Genomic DNA, 25,229 nt, shown 5'->3' on the forward strand with positions numbered 1-25,229 from the left:
CCCCTGAGCTGAGGGAGAGAAAGGAAACATCTAAGAAGAAAGGAAATAGAAAACACTTTCTTGACATCTAAGAATGTGAACAGGGTGCCACAGTACAAGTCTTAGGAGTTTGGATAGAATCAAAGGACATTTTCCCAAGGGGAAAAATACATTTTATTTATCTCCCACCTTTAAATATATGTATTTTTAAAATGGTGTTAGGGACTTCCCTGGCGGTCCAGTAGCTAAATCTCTGTGTTCCTAATGTAGGTGGCCTGGGTTCTATCCCTGGTCAGGGAACCAGATTCCACATGATGCAACTAAAACTTCGCATGCTGCAACTAAGACTCAGTGCAGCCAAAGAAATAAAATAAAAATAAGTATTTTTTAAAATAAGTAAATAAAATGATTTTACAAAGGACACGTATGCTGTAAGGTTTTTTTGCATGTATATGTTTTCAGTAGCACTTGTCAGGGGTTGTCATATTATTCAAAAGAAACGTCTTCATTCCAAATAAACTTTTTTGGAAGGCAGAGATAACTACTCTTAAATTTTAATGCATTTCCTTCCATCTGTTTTTATAAGACAGATACTCTTTTGTACCTGTTGGCCAAGACAGTACTCTTGCTTTTAATTGGGATCACTTGGCATTTATTGTTTTGATTTTGCTTTCCTTAATTTATCTTGAGAATTCTAACATGTAATTGAAGAGCCTTGAAAACACTGAGATTCCATTAAATGAATGTAATATAAATTATTTTATACATTATATTTTATAATGTTTACATATTGTTAAACATTAAGTTGTACTTTGTCATTACAAAAAATAACCCTGTAATCATTCATAAATAAGATTTGAAAATAATGGTCATGGATAAGATTCAACAACTAATATTAAGACAATAATGAGCCATCTGGATAAAAACTGAGTTGACAAAAATAGAACTGAGCTGGCTTTATTCCTGATTATAAACCAGCATATATTCCAAATGGCTCAAAGGTTGAAATGTTAAAATATTAAAGAGAACCATAGGAAAAATGTTTTATAGCCTTGGAGAGAAGACCTTCCTAATTATGACCAAAAAATTCAGGATACAAAACATTAATGGTTGATAAATGCAAGTATGCAAAAATATGAAAAACTCTTCATGGCACTAAAAAGAGAAGTAAAAAATAAGTGGCAAACTAAAACAAAAAAGCTTGTAACACATCACAAAGGGTTACTTTCTCTCTAATATGTAGAGACTTCCTACAAGTCATTAAGGAAAAGACTAATCAGCAAAATGGACAAATGATATGAACAAAAATAGTTCACAGAAAAGGAAACACAAATGTCTGTCTCTACTCATATAAAAAAGATGCTCAAACTCACTCATAGTGAGAGAAATACTCACTAAAACTTCACTGAGGTAAAAGTGTTCACATATCAGTTTAACAAAAATCTAAAAGTTTGATGATGCCATAGGCACATTAGCACATCGGTGGTAGGAATGTAGATCAGCACAGTCTCTATTGAGGGCAATTGGTCAGCATCCATTTAGTTATAAACACTTAGACCCTTTACCCAGCAAACTTATTTTCAGAGATTTATCCTAGAGATCCACTTGTCCATGTGTAATAAAAGGTATGTATAAGGTTGTTCATTGTAGCAGTGTTTGTAAGAGCGAAATAGTGGAAAAACCTAAATGTCCATCAATAGGAGGCTTGTTAAAGAAAATATGATATATACATAGAACACTATAACACTGTACAAAACATGAGGAAGCTCTTTGTAGATTGCTATGGGAATACATCAAAATATATTAAGTAAAAAAATAATAATACAGGAAGTTATAAAACAATGGAATCTGGCATGATATATGCTAACATTTGTACAAAGGGATATACATGGGATTTTACAGGCATAAAAATTCTCTGGATCAAAAAGGAAGAAATTATTACCCATGAAACCTATTGGAAAGGGTGAGAACTTGGCAGATTGTTGGGAAGGGATCTTTTCACTGATCTTTCAATGCTTTTTGATGTTTGAACCACTTTAAGGTATCATTCATTCAAAAACAAAATAAATAATCGTTCAATGTGTCCCTGCAACCAAAAAACTGGGAAACACTTGTATGTGTGACAGAAACTGCTCATATCCATATTGTATAAAGAGATTTTTTAAATGAACATCTTAGAAAACTAAAAGCTATAAACAGATGATTTTTTTTAAAAATCTCAATAGAAATCTTTTTAACATTTAATCTTAGCAGACAAATGCAAATACAACGTCACATTTTAAAATCCTCCACGTTGGACAAAGATTTTTACGGCAAAAACTAAGGCAACATTGTTAATCAACTATCAATATATTCCAATAAAAAATAAGTAGCAAGGGAAAATATAAAAATAAAATAATAATAACCAGTACAGTATTAATTAGTGCAAGGCAGGGACACAAAACTCCCATTCTTGATGGGTGTCAGTTAGTACAAGAAAGGCAACTCAGCAGCTAATGTGTGTCAAAAGCCTCAAAATTACTTATAACCTTTGGCAAAGTAATTCCACATCCGAGGAAGACTTCTGTGACGATCACCCTTGTCAGAACAAAGGCGCAGACCGCCCTGCCCGCAGTACGGAGCAGCCCAGTCAGACAGCGAGTGGGCTGTAGGGGGCCCCTAGGCAGATCCCGGTGAAGGCGGAGAACACCCAGGGCCGCCGATCAGGGCTCTTCAAGTCCTGTTGAATCGTCAGCTGGAAACCTAGAGGCCTCTGCTCTGCTGCCATCTGGTGGTTCTCAAGTAATAGCACCCAGCCAGGGAGGAGAACTCGCGTCTCCATCAAGGAACTTAGAACCAAGGGGCCCTCTCCTCAGGCTTTTGTTGCTGTTGTTTTTAGCGGCTTGCGGAATCTTCGTTCCCCAACCAGGGATTGAATTCGGGCCACGGCAGCGAAAGCGCCAAGTTTTAAACACTGGACTGCCAGGAATTTCCCCTCTTATCTAGTTTTATTTAACAAACACTAATAAAGCATTTGGGCTTCCTTGGTGGCTCCGTGGTAAAGAATCCGCCTGCCAGTGCAGGAGACAACAAGGGACGAGAGTTCAATCCCTGGGTCAGGAAGATCCCCTGGAGAAGGAAACGGCAACCCAGTCCAGTATTCTTGCCTGGAAATCCCCTAGACAGAGGAGCCATGGGGTCACAAAGAGTCGGACACGACTTAGCGACTAAAACAAACAATAAAGCATTTACTGTGTTCCAGGCGTTGTGCTCAGCACTTACAAGCATTCCCCCTTAATCCTCATAACAGTCCTATGAAATAGGTACTTTTATCATCCTCATTTCATACATGAGGTAACTAAAAGACAGGGATTAGGTTACTTAGCCAAGGACACACAGTGGCTAAGTTCAAGATTAGAACATCTTGTTGATAGCAGGGTTTGTGCCCTGATCCACCTCCATTGTGAGGATCAAAGGTCTGGGTGATGCTAATAACCCTCAGAGAGAACATCATAGAATACACTATAGCTGCTACCTTCCCCCTTCCCCTAGCTCATCTCTCCCAAACAAGTTCACACAAGGACTGAGTTCACCTCTATAGGCCGCCCAACCTGAATCGAAGACAACCACTGGCCCAGGCGAGATCCAGTGGGTTTTTAAAAATTTTATTTACAAAATATTCCATATATTTAGATGTAAAAAATAAAATAACAGGGCTTCCCTAGTGGCTCAGCAGTGAAGAATCTGCCTGCCAACCCAGGAGACACCAGTTTGATCCCTGATCCAGGAAGATTCCACATGCCTCGGAGCAAGTAAGTCCGCTGCACCATACTATTAAGCCTGTGCCCTAGAGCACATTCTCGAGAAGAGAAGAGAAACCAGAGCAATGAGAAGCCCACTTACGAAAACTAGAGAGTAACCTCTGCTCTCTGCAACTAGAGGAAAGCCCTCACAGCAACGAAGACCCAGCAGAGCCAAAATAAACAAATAAAAATTTAAGAAAACACAGTAACATAACACACTCAGCACCCACCTGCAACTTAAAATATAGTGTTTCTAGCAGTTCTGCGTCAGTGATGAGGTTCACTCCTTATAGTTCACTGGCTTGTTTTCTGTGGTTGTATTTAACACAGGAGGGTCACCAACTGGGCCATGAAGGTAAGGCCACTGTTACAGCAATCCTTCCCCTTCCTAACAGAGAGTACCCCCCCCCCCCCCCAATTACTGCTAATTGTATCCTGTTGGAGACGTCTGCAGTTTGGGTCACATAGCAGTCACTTCAGGTGGAGCTGAGAAAGCTTGGTTGTTACAGTCTAGGTAGATAGTGACTCCCAGTCATGACTGGCTGTGGCTCTGAGCTCTTAAAGGAATGGGAAGCCCAAGGGCTCAGAAAGCATGAATTAGAGACCAGGGTTATTGACTACTTAGCAAATTCTTGAAAGCTCTGGAGCCATCTAGAGAGTTTTCAGTGTGTGCCTTTTCCCTCTAGGGAAAGGGTCTATTCCATATGTTTTATAAGATTCTTAAAAACGTCTGAGCCCTTCCAAAAAGATTGAGTCATCCTTATAGATCACGGGTTGACAAATGGCCCACAGGCCAAATCCAGTTCAATGCTTGCTTTTGCGCAACACACAAGCTAGGGATTTTTTTATTTTTAGGGTTTATTTTTGTAGATCTTTTCCTTTTCTTGTGTTTCCTGCCTAAAGAAAAGTTCCTTTAGCATTTGTTGTAAAACTGGCTTAGTGGTGCTGAATTCTCTTAACTTTTGCTTGTCTGGAAAGCTTTTGATTTCTCCATCAAATCTGAACAAGAGTCTTGCTGGGTAGAGTATTCTTGGTTGTAGGTTCTTCCCTTTCATCACTTGGAATATATCATGCCATTCTTTTCTGGCTCGTAGACTTTCTGTTGAGAAATCAGCTGATTTTTTAAAAATATTTTTAAATGGTTAAAAAAATCAAAAGAATATTTCATGACATGAAAATGAAAAGAATTTCAAATGTGTCTACAGATAAAATGTATTGGAACACAGGTACATTCATTCATTTACATAGTCCTGGCTGCTTTTGTGCTAGAAGAGCAGAGTTGAATACTTGCAACAGAGAGGCAACACCTAAAAATTTACTATCTGGCCCTTTTCTGAAAAAATTTGCTGACTTTGCCAGAGATGGGACTGGATAACTCGTGAATTTATGGACCTCTATTTGTCACTTGAATGTAGATGCTGTTATGGTGGATAAAGCACAAATTCACTTAGATATAATATTAACATAGTGGACAAGCCAGGCTTCAGCAATATGTGAACCGTGAACTTCCAGTGTGAAATGTGAAACCCAAACGACTCCATTTTAGGATAGCACCGCCATTTTGAGTGAAACCCCCTCCCGAGGAGAGAAAACGAAATTTAAAGAGAAAGAAACTCAACGAGCCAATCAGGGGAGGACAGGAAAGTCCCTCCCCCCTTACTCTAACCCACCAGTCAGTAGCTAACAAGACACCCTTAGTTGAAGAATTAACCAATCCCCTTAAGCTTCCCTTCCCGCTTCCCCTGCTATACAGTATAAAAATGATTCACCTCTTTCACGGGGGACTCCTTCGCCATTGTGTGGAGAGTCCCTGCTCGAGCTTGTAATAAAGTTCCTCACTGCTTTTGCATCGACCCGCGGCTCCTGTGGTGTTTGGTGGGATTCCGTGATCCGGGTACAACATTTTGGGGGCTCGTCCGGGATCCCCCAGACTCTCCAGGACCCGCGCTTCGGAGGACAAACGGCCGGTAAGCAGTAGCAGCAGCTGCATCTGTATCTGTAAGGGGGCCCCGCTCTGTAGCTGGACTTAAACCTAGGCGGACGCGCCGATAAGGTCTCCAGCAGGGAGCAGGAAGAGACGTCTTCCAGCTCCCACTCAGTAGTCCTATACATATATATATATATATATATATATATATATATATATATATATATCTGATATACATCTGATATACATCTGATATACTCTGTACCTTTTGTTCTCGGAATTGCGCGCTCTGTTATTTGTCTGGTGTGTCGTCTTGTTTGTTCATTGTGTGACTGACTGACGATGGGACAGACCCAATCTGGATGCTCTCCGCTTACCTTAATAACTAAGCATTTCAAAGAAGTTAGAGCTCGAGCTCGTAAGCTGGGTGTAGAAATTAAAAAATCTCAGATGATTTTCTTCTGCAGGACTGAATGGCCCAGCTTTAACGTAGGCTGGCCTCCTGAAGGGACTTTCAACTTAAGGACTGTCCGGAGAGTCCGAGAAATCATCATCAGACCTCGAAGCATACAACCCGACCAGGTCCCATATATCCTGGTTTGGGAAGATCTAATAGTCAGCCCACCCCTTTGGATCCAACCCTTTTTACCTCCACAGGCAGAAGAATTCATGGAGATCCTAGTGGTTGAAGAAAAGGAAGAGCCTCCGGCTGCCCCCTCTGCCCCTGTTTTGCAGGAAGATTAGACTCTTCTTGATCTCCTTCTCACACCTCCACCATATTCTCTCCCCCCTCCTATTCAGCCCGAACCCCCACTTCCCCAACCTTCTCCAGAAGCGGCTGGGGGAGGACCTGCAATGAACACCCGAAATCATAGGGCCGCCTCCCCCGGGGGGCCTGCCGACTCTACTTCAGCAGCTATTCTTCCTCTCAGGGCTCTGGGTCCCCCTGATGCTGATGGAGATCAGCCCCTTCAATATTGGCCCTTTTCTACTAGTGATTTATACAATTGGAGGACCCAGAACGCCCCATTTTCAGAGAGACCTAAAGAGCTTATTAATTTGTTAGAAACTGTTCTGTTTACTCATCAACCTATGTGGGACGATTGTCAGCAGCTACTCCAGATATTATTCACCAGAGAAGAAAGAGAAAGGATCCAGCTAGAGGCGCGGAAACTGGTGCCAGGAGATAATGGGCAACCCAGGCTAACCCTGCGACGATTGACTCCTCCTTCCCTTTGTCTAGGCCACAGTGGGACTATAACACGGCGGAAGGTAAGGAGCGACTCTGGGTCTACCGCCAGACTCTGTTGGGGGGTCTCAAAGCGGCCGCTCGCAGGCCCACTAATTTGGCTAAGGTAGGTAATGTACAGCAAGGGAGAGAAGAGAGTCCTGCGGCGTTCCTGGAGAGACTGATGGACGCATTCCGTCAGTACACTCCCATGGACCCTGAGGCGGAGAATACTAGGTCAGCCTTAATGATGCATTTTATTAATCAGTCAGCCCCAGATATAAGGAAGAAGTTACAGAAGATAGATAGATTAGGTGAAAAATCTATTCAAGATCTGATGGCAGTAGTAGAGAAAGGTTATAATGACCGAGAGACACCTGAAGAGAAGCAGACTAGAGCCGCCGACCGGCAGACCCGACATATGGCTCGCATTCTCCTGGCCGCCACCAGCGCCCAGCCGAACGAACGAGAGAAGAGATTGAAACAACTGGCAGAAGGTAAGCCGAAACCCAACCCCCAGGGAAAACCAAAGTTAGGACGGAACCAGTGTGCATATTGTAAAAAAGAAGGACATTGGGTTAAGGATTGCCCTAAAAAGTTAAAACAAGGAACCAACGTTTTGGCTCTGGAGGACCTGAGAGACTAGGGGAGACGGGGCCCGGAACCCCTCCCCGAGCCCAGGGTAACCTTAAAAGTGGAGGGGACCCCAATTGAGTTTTTAGTGGACACTGGGGCCGAACATTCTGTCCTGCTTGACCCACGGGGAAAACTCTCTTCAAAGACTTCATGGGTGCAGGGGGCCACTGGTATGAAAAAATATTCATGGACTACCCAAAGAAACCTAGATCTGAGCACGGGCCGGGTATCCCACTCTTTCATGGTCATACCAGACTGCCCCTACCCACTGCATTAGTTGCATTCATGGGCAACTAACTTGGACGAGACTACCACAAGGATTCAAGAACTCGCCCACGATCTTCGACGAAGCATTACATGAGGACCTGGGTGACTACCGTATCCAACACCCACGGGTTACCTTGCTACAGTATGTGGACGACCTTTTGTTGGCCACAGAATCCCAACAAACCTGTCTGGAGGCAACCAGAGACTTGCTGTATACTTCAGGTGAGCTGGGATATCGGGCCTTCGCAAAGAAAGCACAAATTGGCAGGCAAGAGGTTCATTACCTGGGATACATATTAAAAGAAGGACAGCGGTGGCTGTCCAAAGCTAGAAAAGAGACTGTGTTAAAGATCCCTAAGCCCCAGAGTCAACGTGGAATTAGAGAATTTCTGGGGTCCGCTGGATTCTGTAGATTATGGATCCCAGGTTTTGCTGAAATGGCAAAACCACTATACCAGGCAGCAAAAGAGACTATACCATTTGCCTGGACAGAGGAAATGGATAAAGCCTTCCAGGACATTAAGGCAGCCCTCTTGTCAGCCCCTTCCCTAGGTCTACCTGACGTCACTAAGCCCTTCCTTCTCTATGTAGATGAGAACAGAGGGGTAGCCAAAGGCATGTTACTCCAGAAACTGGAGTTTGGAAAAGACCAATGGCATATCTTTGTGGCTAGTGGATGCCCCCCCTGCTTGCGTATGGTGTCTGCTGTGGCCTTGTTAGTAAAAGACGCTGGCAAATTAACCCTGGAACAAGAACTGCAAATAACAACCCCACATGCCATAGAGGGTATATTGAGACAGCCTCCAGATTGATGGATCAGTAACGCTAGACTGACCCATTACCAGGAACTACTACTAAACCCTACCAAGATCATTTTTCAGCCGCCAACTACTTTGAACCCAGCCACACTCCTGCCGGATCCAGACCTGGACGCTCCACTACATGACTGTGCTGACATCCTGGCTCAGGTATGTGGGATCCGAGCTGATCTGAAAGACGTCACCGTTCCGGATGCTGAACTGACTTGGTACACGGATGGGAGCAGATTCGTACAAACTGGACAAAGGTATGCGGTTGCAGCTGTGACCAACGCGAAAAAAAATGCAGGATCTCATCAGAACTGCAACGATTGTCGTCAAAGACTACGGGGCGAAAATAGAAAACATTGCCTCAGACTGTAAGGCTTGCCTGCTAACAAACCCAACCAAGACTTCAGGAGCAACTAAACGAGCCAGAAAAAGAGGAACACGCCCTGGAGCCTACTGAAAAGTAGACTTACGGAGGTAAAACCGGGACAATACAGATATAGATACCTGCTAGTCTTCATAGATACCTTTTCTGGGTGGGTAGAGGCCTGCCCAACAAAAAAGGAGACAGCCCAGGTAGTAACAAAAAAACTCTTAGAGGAGATCCTGCCGCGGTTCGGATTCCCTGCACAGGTAGGTTCCGATAACGGTCCCGCCTTTGTCTCCAAGGTAAGTCAGGGACTGGCGGCGGTTCTGGGGACAAATTGGAAATTACATTGTGCCTATCGACCCCAGAGTTCAGGGCAAGCAGAAAGAATGAACAGAACTTTAAAAGAGACCTTGACCAAATTAACCCTAGAGACTGGCGGGGACTGGGTGGCGCTCCTCCCCTTTGCCTTGTTCCGGGTGCGGAACTCACCTTACATGTTCGGGTTAACCCCCTTTGAAATTATGTTCGGGAGACCTCCCCCTATTGTACCTAGTTTAAAGGCTGATTTAGTAGCCGACTTGCCTGTTGATGCTCTGTTTTCCTCTCTCCGACTCCTCCAACGGGTGCACAAGGACATTTGGAAACGGCTAGAAGCCCTATACCTCACCAAGCCACCGCCTGAACTGCATCGTTTTCGGCCAGGAGATTGTGTCTATGTGCAGAGACACCACTCAGGCACCCTTGAACCACGCTGGAAAGGACCCTACTCTGTCATCCTAGTCACACCAACGGCCCTCAAGGTAGATGGTATTTCAACATGGGTCCACTTCTCGCATGTGAGGCCTGCTGATGCTTTCACCGACCTCCACGAGGTTCTGCCACAATGGAGAGTCTCCAAACATCCGGACAATCCACTCAAGCTAAAACTCTGGAAACGCCCCAAAGAAGCATCTCCCTCTTAAGGTACTTTGTACTCTGGGCAGCCTTCCAGGGGATTGCCTCAGCTAATCCTCATCATCCGGTTAACATGACCTGGATAGTCTACAACCCTGAGACTGGAGAAATACTTAATTCGAGTTCCAACGTAGCCCCCAAAGGGACATGGTGGCCCATACTGACCTTTGATTTGTGCGTCCTGGCGGCCGACAATAACGGCTTCCATGGTCCCAGCCAACTGACCGACTTTTTTGCTCATGGCTCCTATGGCTTATTCACCCGTAACTGTGAGGGTAAGGGCCCACAGTATTTAGAACAAGTGCCTGTCTATGTCTGCCCAGGGAGAGGAAGGGATTGGAACCAAATTGAAAAATGTGGGGGAGTTGACTTTTTTTATTGTGCCGCTTGGGGATGCGAAACCTCGGGAACGGTCCCTTGGCCCATCAATCCTGGCAACGACCTCATTCAGATAGAATTACCCCAGAATACCCCAAAATGCAGGTCTCAGGGAATATCGCCTAAACCTGGACAATGTTTTCCATTACAGATTAAGTTCACAGATAAAGGGAAAAAGTTTACCAGGTGGGATGTAGGCCGAGTCTGGGGCCTACGTCTTTATAAGACTGGGTTTGACAATGGAGTCCGATTTGAACTTAAATTAAAGATGGGACCGCTCTACTTGACCCCCAAGGTAGCTTTGGGACCAAACCAGGTGATAGCCCCAAAACCTCCCTCCCAGGTGGTAACCCCAAAACCTCCCTCCCAGAACCAAAGTCGGGATACTGGGCCTACTCCACACACTCCTCCCATAGCTGACATGTCTCCACCTACAGACCCCCTTATAAAGATAGATTTAATACTGTCCACCTAATGTTACTCAGATCTCAATATTCGACTGTCTCCACAGATGATATAGTTGACTCTGTAGAAGACCCATGATTGGGCCTTCCCTAGAAACTAGAAGAGGGGGAAATGTGAAACCCAAACGACTCCATTTTAGGATAGCACTGCCATTTTGAGTGAAACCCCCTCCCGAGGAGAGAAAACGAAATTTAAAGAGAAAGAAACTCAACGAGCCAATCAGGGGAGGACAGGAAAGTCCCTCCCCCCTTACTCTAACCCACCAGTCAGTAGCTAACAAGACACCCTTAGTTGAAGAATTAACCAATCCCCTTAAGCTTCCCTTCCCGCTTCCCCTGCTATACAGTATAAAAATGATTCGCCTCTTTCACGGGGGACTCCTTCGCCATTGTGTGAAGAGAGTCCCTGCTCGAGCTTGTAATAAAGTTCCTCACTGCTTTTGCATCGATCCGCGGCTCCTGTGGTGTTTGGTGGGATTCCGCGATCCGGGTACAACACCAGATGTTCAAGCTGGTTTTAGAAAAGGCAGAGGAACCAGAGATCAAATTGCCAACATCTGCTGGATCATTGAAAAAGCAAGAGAGTTTCAGAAAAACATCTATTTCTGCTTTAATGACTATGCCAAAGCCTTTGTGTGGATCACAATAAACTGTGGAAAATTCTGAAGGAGATGGAAATACCAGACTACCTGACCTGCCCCTTGAGAAACCTGTATGCTGGTCAGGAAGCAACACTTAGAATTGGGCATGGAACAACATGTTCCAACATGTTCCAACAACATGGTTCCAAATAGGAAAAGGACTACATAAAGGCTATATGTTGTCACCCTGCTTTTTTAAGTTATATGCAGAGTACATCATGAAAAATGCTGGGCTGGAAGAAGCACAAGCTGGAATCAAGATTGCTGGGAGAAATATCAATAACCTCAGATGTGCAGATGACACCACCCTTATGGCAGAAAGTGAAGAAGAACTAAAGAGCCTCTTGATGAAAGTGAAACAGGAGAGTGAAAAACTAGGCTTAAAGCTCAACATTCAGAAAACTAAGATCATGGCATCTGGTCCCATCACTTCATGGCAAATAGATGGGGAAACAATGGAAACAGTGGCTGACTTTATTTTTCTGGGCTCCAAAATCACTGCAGATGGTGACTGCAGCCATGAAGTTAAAAGACGCTTACTCCTTGGAAGGAAAGTTATGACCAACCTAGACAACATATTAAAAAGCAGAGACATTACTTTGTGAACAAAGGTCCGTCTAGTCAAGGCTATGGTTTTTCCAGTGGTCATGTATGGATGTGAGAGTTGAACTATAAAGAAAGCTGAGTGCCGAATAATTGATGCTTTTGAACTGTGGTGTTGGAGAAGACTCTTGAGAGTCTCTTGGACTGCAAGGAGATCCAACAGATTAGTCCTGGGTGTTCATTGGAAGGACTGATGTTGAAGCTGAAACTCCAATACTTTGGCTACCTGATGCAAAGAGCTGACTCATTTGCAAAGACCCTCATGCTGGAAAGTTTGAGGGCAGGAAGAGAAGGGGACGACAGAGGATGAGATGGTTGGATGGCATCACCAACTCAATGGAATGGGTTTGGGTAGACTCCAGCAGTTGGTGATGGATAGGGAGGCCTGGTATGCTGCAGTTCATGGGGTCCCAAAGAGTTGGACACAACTGAGCAACTGAACTGAACTGGACATTAGTTATTGGACTAAATTAATCTTCTTGATGTATTTGGGCAAGTCCTACCATGCAAGTCTTGCTGGAGATAGCCAGACTCCTCATACAGGTCATATGCTCCATTCTCTCACCTCCCTGGCAGCCAGGGCTTAGACACGGGACTTGGGACCACTAGAGACCCCATCTCGGACACTGTTGTTGGAGTGAGTCACACAAAATAGCACAGATAAAAAAGATCACATTCTGACAGTAGCAGAGAGTTACAGCTCACTTTGAAGTGCAGCAGGGCAGCAGGATGGGGGTGCCTGCAGCAGAGACTCACTTCTGGCTGTATCATCAGTGGTTTCCTTGTCAGGCAGTTCCTTAGGGGGATGATCTTGTCTTTGGTTCTGGTTGACCAGCCTCCATACCTACCTAGCTAGGACAAGGTCAGACACTAAACAAGACAGTTGGCATCACTCACTGCCTGCAAGGGAGAGGGATCAAAGGCAGGAGTTAATAGTACGAACTCTAGGAGGACAGACAGTGGCTGATCCATCTCTGAATCCTGAGCATTTAGGACAGTGCCTGAAACTTAAAAAGTGCTCACTAAATATCTGCGGAGGAGAGCACCCCTGAGTAAGCGCATGAATTGGTGAGAGCATACACTAGGGACCTCTGATTTCAACCAACCCCAGCCACCTGAAACTGACAATGAGAGTTTTATATATCAGGGTCTCATTAGAAGAAGACAGAAAGAGCCCTACTCTGGAAGCCCTAGATAAGGCTTCCTGGGGTTCCCAGACCATCAAGTACTTGGTCAGTACTTGGGTATCAATATGTATTTGACTCTGGTCCATGAGCCCCAGAGCCCACTCAGAAGCTTGTCACTTCTTTCAGAAGCTGACAGCTGGTCAAGAAGCATGTTTGTGTGCACATGTATGCAAGCGGTGGCAGAATATGGGACAGGGTATACACTAGGTACTATTAGCTCTTGCCTTGGATCCCAGAATACCATGAAACTGGAAACTTAGCGTTGGTCCTAAGGACCTTTCCTGGTGGATTTGTAATTTATTTATTTATTTGACCATACCCTGAGGCATGTGGGAGCTAGTTCCCTGACCAGGAATTGAACCTGCACCCCTTGCAGTGGAAGTGCAGAGTCTTAATCACTGGACCAACAGGGAAGTCTCTGGCTTTGTAATTTAGAAAGAAGTGATTACAATAATGACTAAAAATCAGCAATATTACTAATATTTATGTATGCTGGGTGACAGATTTTTAAAGATCTGGAAGAAAGAGAGGAGCCAGTGAGAACTTTCACAGCAAAAGATCAAGAATCGACAGTGAAATTTCCACAAATCTGGTGCACTGATGCCACAATGTCAGTGGTTTCTCTGACAGCAGCAACTTTTAATCATCTCAACATCATGGGGATAAAGCTCTGCTGTGACCGTCCCACAGTGCAGAGCCTCAGCAGAAGCCAAGATTGTTTCAACAGGATTTCTGTAAAGGATGTTGTGTCAGAACTGGTTTTATTTGTGTCCCCCACCCCCATTAATCCTTTGACGTCTTCCCTGGAGGCTCAGTGGTAAAGATTCTGCCCACTGATGCAGGAGACAAGCCTTCAATCCCTGGGTCGGGAAGATCTTCTGGAGGAGGAAGTGGTAACCCACTCCAGTATGCTTGCCTGGAAAATCCCATGGACAGAGGAGCCTGGTGAGCTACAGTCCATGGGGTTGCAAAAGAGTTGGACACAACTTGGAGACTAAACAACAACAATCCTTTGAAACTTTGTTGAGAAGGCCTGATCTTTCTCTGCCCATGGTGAAGACTGGGACAGACATATGACTTCTGTCTGAGTATGCCATCCTATCACTTTTAACCATGCAATCTCATGGCACTGAAGTATCTAGTCACATCTAATAGTCAAAACTACAAACTTGGGACTTCCCTGGTGGTCCGTGGGTTAAGACTTTGTCTTCCAATACATGGAGAAAGCAATGGCAACCCACTCCAGTACTCTTGCCTGGAAAATCCCATGCACGGAGGAGCCTGGTAGGCTGCAGTCCATGGGGTCGCACAGAGTCAGACACGACTGAAGCTTAACAGCAGCAGCAGCTTCCAACACAGGGGGTGCAGGTTCGCTCACTGGTCAGCGAGCTAAGGTCCCACATGCTTTGTAACCGAACAGCCAGAACATAACACAGAAGCAATACTGCAACAAATTCAATAAAGACTTGAAACATGTCCACATTAAGAAAAAAAGTCTTAAAAAACAAAAGCCAAATAATGTTATTTTTAAAAAAAATGGCATCAGCTCTTTGCTAACTTGAGCTTGCTTCAGGCTTGAAACCTCGAGCAGTTCTGGCCCTCTTCCCATTTGTTTCTTATTTATAAATGTATCCAGAATTCTTCTTGAAGGAAAGCAGGGCCCAGGCCTGATCTTAAGGGCTCTTTTTGGTTCTTTTTTTTTTTTGAAATAAATGTTTAAAATATTAACTGACTCATTCACTCATTCATTCATTCATGGCTGTGCTGGGTCTTTATTGCTGCACATGGGCTTTCTCGAGTGGCCGCGAGCAGGGGCTACTCTTCACTGCAGGGTGCAGGCTTCTCATTGCCCTGGCTTCTCCTGTTATGGAGCACTCGCTCTAAGAGTGTGGGCTTCAGTAGTTGCAGAACACTGGCTTAGTTGGTCCATGGCATGTGGAATCTTCCCAGACCAGGGATCGAACCTGTGTCCCTGTGTTGGCAGAGGAATTCTTAACCACGAGACCACCAGGGAAGCCTTAGCTCTCCTATCCCTGATTCTACATAATAATCAGAAAATAAAGGTTTGGAAGTATCTTTGAGTGTTTACACTGAAATTAACAATTAAATAAAAACATTCTAATGTGTGTACAAGAATCATCTCTGTTTTATTTATTTTACAGAGTAATGGTTTAAATTGAATACACTTGGGCACAGTAAATATTTTCACATGAAAAGCATCAGAATGGGCATCAGAAAAAGAGCAATTCATCTTACACACAATAACTAGAAAATATCTTTGTCTGATTATTTAAGGGTTACAAATCCTGAGAATGTTAGACATTGAACAAACTAGGTACTACCTTATAATTAAATCTTGCTTGGAAATCATCATTTAAAAAAATGCTCTGAGGTACAAATCACCTATGTATTAAACATGAATTTTTTACATTTTACAAAGACTTTAAACAAATATATCAAATGATTATACTTCAGTGGCTCTAAAACAGCTATCAGTCAGGTTCCAGGACACACTGTTCCACGATTTCCCGTAAGCTGGGGTTCTCCATGGCAGCCGCCACTCGCTCTTTGTCATTTATCTGCTTGTTGACTACAAAACACACACACACAAGTTAGCATAACTCTGTCAATATACAGCAACAGATAATATTTTTATTAGTTTGTTAAAACAGAATTCAACTCCTTGAAAACTTAATGCAGATGTTGGCTAAATATTTGTAAGTTTTGAAAGGAAGACTTAAAGAGAAAAAAAAATTTCCTGTAATTTCAGTTTTGCTTTTCCTGAATTCCATCTCTGCTGTTTTTAAGTGATTGCCACCTTGTTTCTCTCTGTAGGCCAGAGAGTCTTTATATAAAAAAGCTTCTCAAAAAAAAAGGGGGGCTGTTCTTTACTCCCATTTTAATACATTAACCCAGGAAGACTCCATGCTTGCACTGCAGGGGGCGCTGTAGTTCGACCCCTGGTCGGGGAACTAAGATCCCACATGCCACAGAATATGGCCAAAAAAAAAAAAAAAAAAATTCAATATAACACATTTATCCAAACTCACAAAGACAACCCCTACCCCGAGATTCCCTAACGCTTTATTCTCTGGACCTTTGAATTCAGCTTCAAACATACAGCTCTCTCTCTTGCCACCAAAGAAAAGAGGCAAGCTCTCCTCAGAGTCTGTACGTCAAGGTTGCCAGAGCTGCACATTTTTTACAGATGTGTGGCCCCTGGACTAAACCAGTCAATATCCACAGGGCTTAATTCTAGTTCACCCAGCATTCCACTGAAAAAATTACTTTCTTCTCAAGGAAAAGCTAGTAGCTGATTTTGTACTCTTGCAAATGACCCAGTAGATGCTTGGCTGGTGGAAGAACCTAATATCCAAGATAAAGCACTATATAAAGCTGTTTTCTAATAATGGTTCAAAATTCACTTACTATCTTCCTCTGTTGAGTGGGTTCCTTCAGAAATGTAGATTTCCAACTAGGAAAAAAATACATTGAAAGCAAAACATTTAGATGAGTGAGGTGGAATATACAATGAACTCCAGAGCCTAGAGATGAAAGTCCAATCCTGTTTCCAACATCAAAGACTTGGGACACATCTTCACACTCTTTGCTAAAGTGAAGGCTTAAGTTACAAGGATTTTTTTTTTTTTTTTGGTCACATGGGGAGAGTCTACAGGGGGTATTCTCATTATTTTTTTATAAACACAAACCTACGATTTTACACAGATGAGATCTCATACATGTTTTGCTCCAAAATCTCTCCCCTGTACTCTGCCTTTTCCTCCCAAATCGGTATCTAAACTTACTCCCTGCCCCACCCCAAAAGAAAGTCACTTTAATCTTGTGTACTTTCTTCCATATTTTTCTCTATACCCATGTAATTTTTCACAACACACATACCCACCAAGGCTGGAAATTTATTTTTATTGCATATTTTATAAAAATGGGTTCACGGTATATAGTTTTCAGTATCATCATTTTCTCATTTACTATTATCTTGATAAGTTTATTTTCAAGTACACCACTGGTTAAGCTATCCCTCTGGGTCCCGCTGCACTCACTTGCTCAAATGAGCTAACCTCCAAGAACCAGAGTTTTTAAGACAAACCCACAAAATTATTGCAAATATTGTGGTAACTAAATCATGCTATATGATAAAGATTTGTCTACTCTTCAGGGAACATTGGAGCACCTGATCTAATTCTCACATACTTATTCACTACTGAGACAAATGTTTTTCATGATGGGGAGAAATCATAACCTATTATGGCTATAAGAGACCTTAGAGACCATCTTGATCAGTTTTCTTTAAAATACAAAACAACATATAAATCCTGTCAATGTCATTAACAGTAAGTCTTATTGTGAACAACAAAGGAGGTGATACAAAATCAATCTATATTCATTTGGTGGTGTTGCTGTTTAGTCACTAAGTTATGTTTGACTTTTACGATGCCATAGACTGTAGAGTCATAGCCCACCAGGCCCCTCTGTCCAAGGGACTTCCCAGGCAAGAAGGCTGGAGTGGGTTGCCATTTCCTTCTCCAGGAGTTCTTCCTGACCCAAGGATCAAACCCACATCTCCTGCATTGGCAGGCGCATTCTTTACCACTGAGCTACCTGGGAGACCCCATATACTCATTTACTTTGGTAATTTAGGGAAATTTGTGAAATGCCAGGCTGGATGAAGCATAAGCCGGAATCAAGATTGCTGGGAGAAATATCAATAACCTCAGATAAGCAGATGACACCAGCCTCACGGCAGAAAGTGAAGAGGAACTAAAGAGCCTCTTGATGAAGGTGAAACAGGAGAGCAAAGAACCTGCCTGAAAATTCAACATTCAAAAAACTAAGATCATGGCATCCAGTCCCATCACTCCATGGCACACTGCAGATGAGACCACAGATAGCCCCTCCCCACCAGGCTCCAGTGCGCCCCAGGCCTGAGTCTGTCTTCATCTGGCATTCAAGGCCCTCCCACCTCTGGCCTGCATACACTGTGCTACATCCCGGCTGATTTTCATCACCCTTACCCCAACCTGCAATTCACTCTGCAAGAATGCCTTTCTGACAAGTTTCTTCCCCTCTGCTCTTCACCCAGCTCCACCACTTCCCTGCTGGAACCTCTCCTGTGACGACCCCCACCCTCCCACCCCCATCAACATACACAGCTAGTTGTTGCAGACCCAACAACTAGACCCAAGGGCCTGCACGGTATGTGGACATGCCTCTGGCAGAGAACCAACTGCACTACAATTGCCTCTTACATTTCCCCTCGCCAGTATCCGTGGCCCCACAGCGAGGATGGGGGCTTCGTCTCTCTTTTCCATTGCTCTACCCAAGAGTGGCTGCCATGTAGTAGGTGCTCAGGAATGGCCGATGGGATGCAGGTATGAATGAACCAATGCAGTCACATGCACATCTCTTGCACAACCTGTTTTTAGGGAATCAACATAGATAGAGACTTAGAACATGGCTTTGAATGCCAGTTTTGCCATTTACCAGCAGTCTAACACTGGGCAAGTTACTGAAGCTCTATCAGCCTCAGACTTCTCACTTGTGAATTAGGATTAACTGAAAACCTACCTCAAGAGGGTTACTAACAGGATCAAACAAGACACATAAAGTGGCCTGTTGCTGTTGTTGTTCAGTCACTAAGTCGTGTCTTACTCTTTGTGACCCCACAGACTGCGGCACACCAGGCTTCCCTGTCTTTCACTATCTCCTGGAGTTTGCTCACTCATGTCCTTTGAGTTGGTGATGCCATCCAACCATCTCATCCTCTGTCGCCTGCTTCTCCTCTTGCCCCCAGCCTTTCCCAGCATCAGGGTCTTTTCCAAAGTCAGCTCTTCGCATCACGTGGTCAAAGAATTGGAGCTCAGCTTCATCATTTGTCCTTCCAGTGAACATTCAGGGTTGATTTCCTTTAGGATTGACTGGCTTGATCTCCTTGCTGTACAAGGGACTCTCAAGAGTCTTCTCCAGCACCACAGTTTGAAAGCATCAATTCTTCAGGCCTCAGCCTTATTTATGGTCCAACTCTCACATCTGTACATGACTATTGGAAAAACCGTAATTTTGACTATACAGAGCTTTGTCAGCAAAGTGATGTCCCTGCTTTTCAATATGCTGTCTAGGTTTGTCACAGCTTTTCTTCCAAGGTGCAAGTGTCTTTTCATTTCATGGCTGCAGTCATCGTCTGCAGTGACTTTGGAGCCCAAGAAAATGAAATCTGTCACTGTTTCCACTTTTTCTCCATCTATTTGCCATGAAGTGATGGGACCAGATGCCATGATCTTAGTTTTTTGAATGTTGAGTTTTAAGCCAGTTTTTTCACTCTCCTCTTTCACCTTCATCAAGAGGCTCTTTCGTTTCTCTTCACTTTCTGCCATTAGGGTGGTATCATCTGCATATCTGAGGTTATTGGTATTTCTCCCAGCAGTCTTGATTCTGGCTTGTGCTTCATCCAGCCTAGTATTTCACATGATGTACTCTGCATATAAGTTAAACAGGCAGGGTGACAATATACAGCCTTGATGTACTCCTTTCCCAATTTGGAACCAGTCCTTTGTTCCATGTCTGGTTCTAACTATTGCTTCTTGTCCTGAATACAGGTTTCTCAGGAGGCAGAAAAGGTGGTCTGGCATTTCCTTCTCTTTAAGAATTTTCCACAGCTTGTTGTGATCCACACAAAGGCTTTAGCACAGTCAATGAAACACAAGTAGATGTTTTTTGGAATTCCTTTGCTTTTTCAATGATCCAGCGGGTGTTGGCAATTTGACCTCTGGTTCTGTGGTCTGTGCCACATGACAACTAGCATTTGCCATGAGTTCTTCCCACACATCACCTTATTAGATCCTCAAGGCCACCCAGCTATGAATGCCCAGTGCCTCCATCTAGCCAGGGAAGAACCTGGGTCTTAATTCAGACATTCTGAGCCCCAAGCTGTGCTTTGGGGGCCCCATCTGAGCTAGTTACCCACTGGAATCTACTGGAGACTGTGTTAAAAAAGACCAAACCAATTAAATCAACTCACTGGGAGTGAGGCTCCAGAATTGGTTTTCTAAAACAAGTTCTGCAAGGAAGTCAAAATCAGGGTGCTCAGTGTTTGGGGAACCAACACTAGAGAAGGCCTCTCTTAGACAGAATTGGGTTTGAACTCCACTTCTGCCCCAGGCTAGCTGTGTGACCTTGGCAATTGACTCACCACTTGGCCCCTCATCCACAAAACAGAAATATTAACATGGTACTGGGTTCTCAGGAGGCCCTAAGAGCCCTTGAGGAACCTCCCCTTTCTATACAATAGCCATGACCATGGAACCTTTCTCACAGGGTCTGTCGTGTGGATTAAAGGAGTAGATAAACACAAGCAGAGCACTCAGAGATGAGCCTGCATGTTTACTACAGCCCTTAACAAATGCTGGCTGCAGCATTACTGTTACACCACTGCCGTTACCACAACAATCAGCCTGCATATAGCACTGTCCTGTTTACAAAATGCTTTCACCTCCAGGGTCTCAGAGAGCTTAGGGTAGGCTAAAGCTGGTGTGTACTGGCTCATGAGAAACTGCTGCTAAATTTGCAGGAATCTGTGAGCCAGGTGTTAAACTGAGCCATGTAAGAATATTGTTTTAATATTAAAAATTAAATTATGGAAATATGTTTAATTAAATTATATTTAAAACACTTACAACTTATTGCTTCTAATTTCTACTATATTTTATTATCTTTTATGTTCTTGAAGTTATTTAATGCCTTTTCTCTCTGAACAGAGATCATGGTATGTTACTACATCATGGTATGTTACTGCACCCCTCTTCCCAGTTCTAGTCAGTGTCAGCAATATTGGTACCTTGAAATTGGCCACAGCAGGTATATTTACACCACAGAAACTGGCAGACAATACAAATCAGGACTTGAATTCTTGATTCTAGACTTAGGAAGTGCTAAAGATCACTTAATAACAGAGATTAAACTTATGTGTGCTGTGTCTCTAGCTATTATTTTGTGCTACCAGAGAAAACCGAGGAAATATTTTTTAATATTCAGAAATTATTATCCAATTCAGAAAAGAAGCCACTCACATCACTGAAGTTGTGAAGTTCCAATGCACAAGCAGTATTCATTGCTTCACTTTCACTTTACTTACGAACATAAACAAAAATACCAACCAACAATCCTGTTGGAAACTACACTCATCTGTCTACTGCATCCATAGGTTGGCCACAGATACAACCAACTAAGTGTTCTGTGAGAATCAATTTATTTTGTGAAGTTAACAAAATAAAGTGTTACATATTTTATACTTGTAAATTATATTATAAACCTTTATATCAGTAGAATTTATAGTAATCTAGTGTGTGTGTACATGTATTTGTTTACTGGAGTCCAGCTATTACCAGAAAACCACTGCACAGATTCTGAATAGACTAAATTACTGTTTTACTAATTCCTAAATTTTACTCATTCCTAAATTACTAAATTCCTCACCAGTTTCCCAGGTGAGGAAACCAAGGATCAGAGAAGTTAAGTAACTGCTTCAAGGCCACACGACTACCAAGTGATGCTGCTAGGTTTTCACTCAGGGATTTTAGTGCCAAGATACCTGCTGTCTGCACCACCCTTCACCACTTCCAGAATCAGATTCTTTCACTCCTAGTGAGATCAGCGCAGAGGGAGGGCTGATGGTGGAGATGTGAATGGAACCTAAAAGGTACTATTTGAACACATGATACTTCAGTGGGGATCAGGCCTGGGCAGGGACCCAGAGAGGAGGACGATGGGCACCCGGCAGTAGCAGGGGTCTGGCACCTAACAGTGATGACAGAGGTAATAAGGACCAAACAGGAGGAGGGCACTGCATTTTTCTCTTAGTGTCCTCATCTGTAAAACAGGGATCATGGTATTTACTCCAAGTCAGACCAACTTCACACCCAGTGTCCCGCCCGCCCTGGGATTCTGCTCAGCCTACTGGCTGGAACACACCACCTTATTCATTCCCCTCTTGGGTGTCTCTGTGCCCACCTCCTTTTATGAATCCCTTTGGAGGAAAGAGAGGAATAGGGAGAAACATGGCCTCATAGGGAGGCTAGTTAAAATTCACAGCCATCACTTGTAATGAGTCTTGGAGTTTGCAGGACCCTTTCAGAAATACTGACTTCTCCCTGGCCCCTCACTCCTCTCCCAGGTGAGGAAGTGAGGGGCAATATTATCTCCACTTTCAAGGCCAGGAAAGGTCAGTCCATGACCTGCCCAATATCCCCTAGCAGCACTGAGACTCAAATGCAGGCTCTATCCACAATCCCCTTCTCTTTCTGCTTCCCATGTGGCCTCTTGCTGTATCTTATAAGAAGCAGTTGGTTGGTTTAATGCTCCCCATTTACCATCAAATTTCAACTCTTTCAATAATGGCTCTCCATAGTTGATTTTTTGCCACATTTTGTTTCCTTCCTCAATCATTTCGGAGCTCAGTGTCCTCACTTCACTTCTCCTCAGATCACTCTAGGGTGGCCTCATAGTAGTTGATGAAGCACCCAACATGCATTCCTAAGGGTCCAGGCTCCCAGGCTGATACCTGGGGCTTCATGAGATGAAGAGTTCATGGGGGCACACGCTGAGGCTGGGGCACAAACTAAGCTTTGGGTATGAGGACCAGGAAACAAGGTCCACCCTCAGAACACACACAATGGTTAAGGAAATCAGGAGAGACTTACATAGAAGCCTCAATAGCAAAATAAATCATTACAGAGCAAACGTGTGCTGCTTGAGTTGAATGTAGAGTGAAAAAAGCAGGAGAGAAGATTGTAAAGGTTGTACAGTTCTCACACACACACACACACTGTTCATAAAAAGCTGGAGAAGATACACCAAAAAGTTAATAGTGATTATTTTGGAGTAGGGAGTCTGTAGGTAACTTCTTTGTATGTTTCTATATTTCCTATGACTTATTACTTTTTAAAAGAGCATAAACAACCATCAGTTTCATTTAAAAGATGCTTACTGAAGATCTTTGGTTCACCTCTTTCCCACATTCTTATCAATACCTCCAACTGGCTCACTCTCTCCTATTTATTCTCTCTCCTCTGCCAGGAGAATTTGCTTTCTAAATCAGAAATAGAATAATGTTTCTCTACCAATTAAAGGTCTTCCACAAATTACTGTTAATTTTTTTAAGTGTGATAACGGCATTATGGGTTGGTAAGAGACTGAATTTAATCTTGAGAGATGCTTATTGAAGTATTTAGAGTAAAGGGTCAATATAGCTAGAATTTTCTTTCAAATTATACCATAATTTTAAAAATTACATATATTTTACTATTTATTTTTAAATTTTTATTAAAGATATTTTAGACACACATATATGTATATATAATGCTTCTGCTCTGTGCTTAGTCTTTCAGTCATCTCTGACTCTTTATGACCCCATGGACTGTAGTCCGCCAGGCTCCTCTGTCCATGGGGATTCTCCAGGCAAGAATATTGAAGTGGGTTGTCATTTCCTTCTCCAGGGGATCTTCCCAACCTAGGGATCAAACCTGGGTCTCCCACATTGCAGGTGGATTCTTTACCCACTGAGCCACCAGGAAAGCCCAATGATGCTTTTATATAAATACAAATATAAAAATATATTTTTCTGTTTAAAGAAAGAGATAAAGCAAATGTGGCCAAATGTTGAATGGAGGAGGAAGGCACAATGGTGCCAGTTGTATTCTTAGTTTCTTCAAATGCTTTGAAATGTTTTCATAATAATAATAAAAAAAAAAATTGACAAGAAAGTCTTCCACGGCTGTGACTGCCTATACCAACTTCTTGGTCTGCCCTAAACCTTTTCAATCTCACCCTAACCTATCTTGACAGTCAAAACCGTCAAGTCTTGGACTTCCCTGGTGGTCCAGTGGTTGCACATCTGCCTGCCAATGCGGGGGACAGAGATTCGATTCCTGGTCTGGCAAGACCCCAAAGGCTGCAGAGTAACTATGCACCACAACTAATGAGCCAACAAGTTGCAACTACTGAAGTCCACGTGCCGAGAGCCTGTGCTCCACAACAAGAGAAGCCACTGCAATAAGCAGCTCATGCACCACAACTAGAGAGTAGACCCTGCTCGCTGCAGCTAGAGAAAGCCCATGCATAGCAACAAAGACCCAGCACAGTCAAAAATAAATAAATACAACAAATTGTTTAAAAAACTGCCAAGTCTCACCTCTGTTTTATGCTCCAAGGTTTTAGTATGGAAATCATTTTACTCTTATAAGATCTACTTTCAAATGCATGCACATTTTATAGCAATTAATAGAGCACAGATTGATTTTTTAAGTATGAGGAATAATCTATTAGAAAGAAAAAGCAATGTAAACAGAAGAAAACTTAACTGTGCAAAAGACAAACTTATGGCACAGCATAGACCTTTGGATCAACTACGTGTAAAAGGCATGATGCAAGCGAGTACAAAATTTGCCCTGTTAGAATCTGGTGAAACAAAAGCTGGTGACACTCAGCTTTGTTAGTGTCTCCTCACTGGCTAAGTTCAAGTACTGTATGTTAATCACTCAGTCATGTCCCCGACTCTGCGACCCCATAGACTGTAGCCCACCATGCTCCTCTGTCCATGGAATCCTCCAGGTAAGAATACTGGAGTGGGTTGCCAGTCTCTTCTCCAGAAGTTCAAGTACTAGCCCTGTCATTTAATACCTGTGTGGTCTTGGACAAGTAATTTAACCTCTTTTAATCTCAAGTGCTTTATGTATAAAAAGTAAAAATACCTTTTACCTCAGTGGGTAGCCATGAGAATCAAATGAGAGGAGAGATGTGTAAGCGTGCTGTCCTCTAGAAAGTATCATGCACATTTAAAGCATTATTAGTGGGAATTCCCCAGTGGTCCAGTGGTTAGGACTTGCCGCTTTCACTATAGGGGCCCAGGTTCAACCTCTGGTCAGGGAACTAAGATCCCGCAAGCCATACAACATGGCCAAAATCAATAAATAAGAATAAAAGCACACTGGTGAAA

General features: G+C 43.2%; 1 protein-coding gene across 1 annotated transcript in view; it reads right to left on the reverse strand.

The window, feature by feature from the left end:
* Positions 1 to 15,344: 15,344 nt before the first annotated feature.
* LOC133066834 (serine/threonine-protein kinase H1-like) overlaps positions 15,345 to 25,229 on the reverse strand; it is a 102,555-nt gene continuing 92,670 nt past the window's right edge. Inside the window, exons 4-5 of the mRNA XM_061158238.1 lie at positions 16,652 to 16,697; positions 15,345 to 15,812 (exon numbers count right to left, since the gene is read on the reverse strand). Of these exons, the coding sequence (XP_061014221.1) occupies positions 15,715 to 15,812; positions 16,652 to 16,697 (144 nt within the window). The 3' untranslated portion in view covers positions 15,345 to 15,714. The remainder of the gene's footprint in view (positions 15,813 to 16,651; positions 16,698 to 25,229) is intronic.

This window comes from Dama dama, chromosome 12 (genome assembly GCF_033118175.1).
Source record: "Dama dama isolate Ldn47 chromosome 12, ASM3311817v1, whole genome shotgun sequence".
Classification (NCBI taxonomy): domain Eukaryota; kingdom Metazoa; phylum Chordata; class Mammalia; order Artiodactyla; family Cervidae; genus Dama; species Dama dama.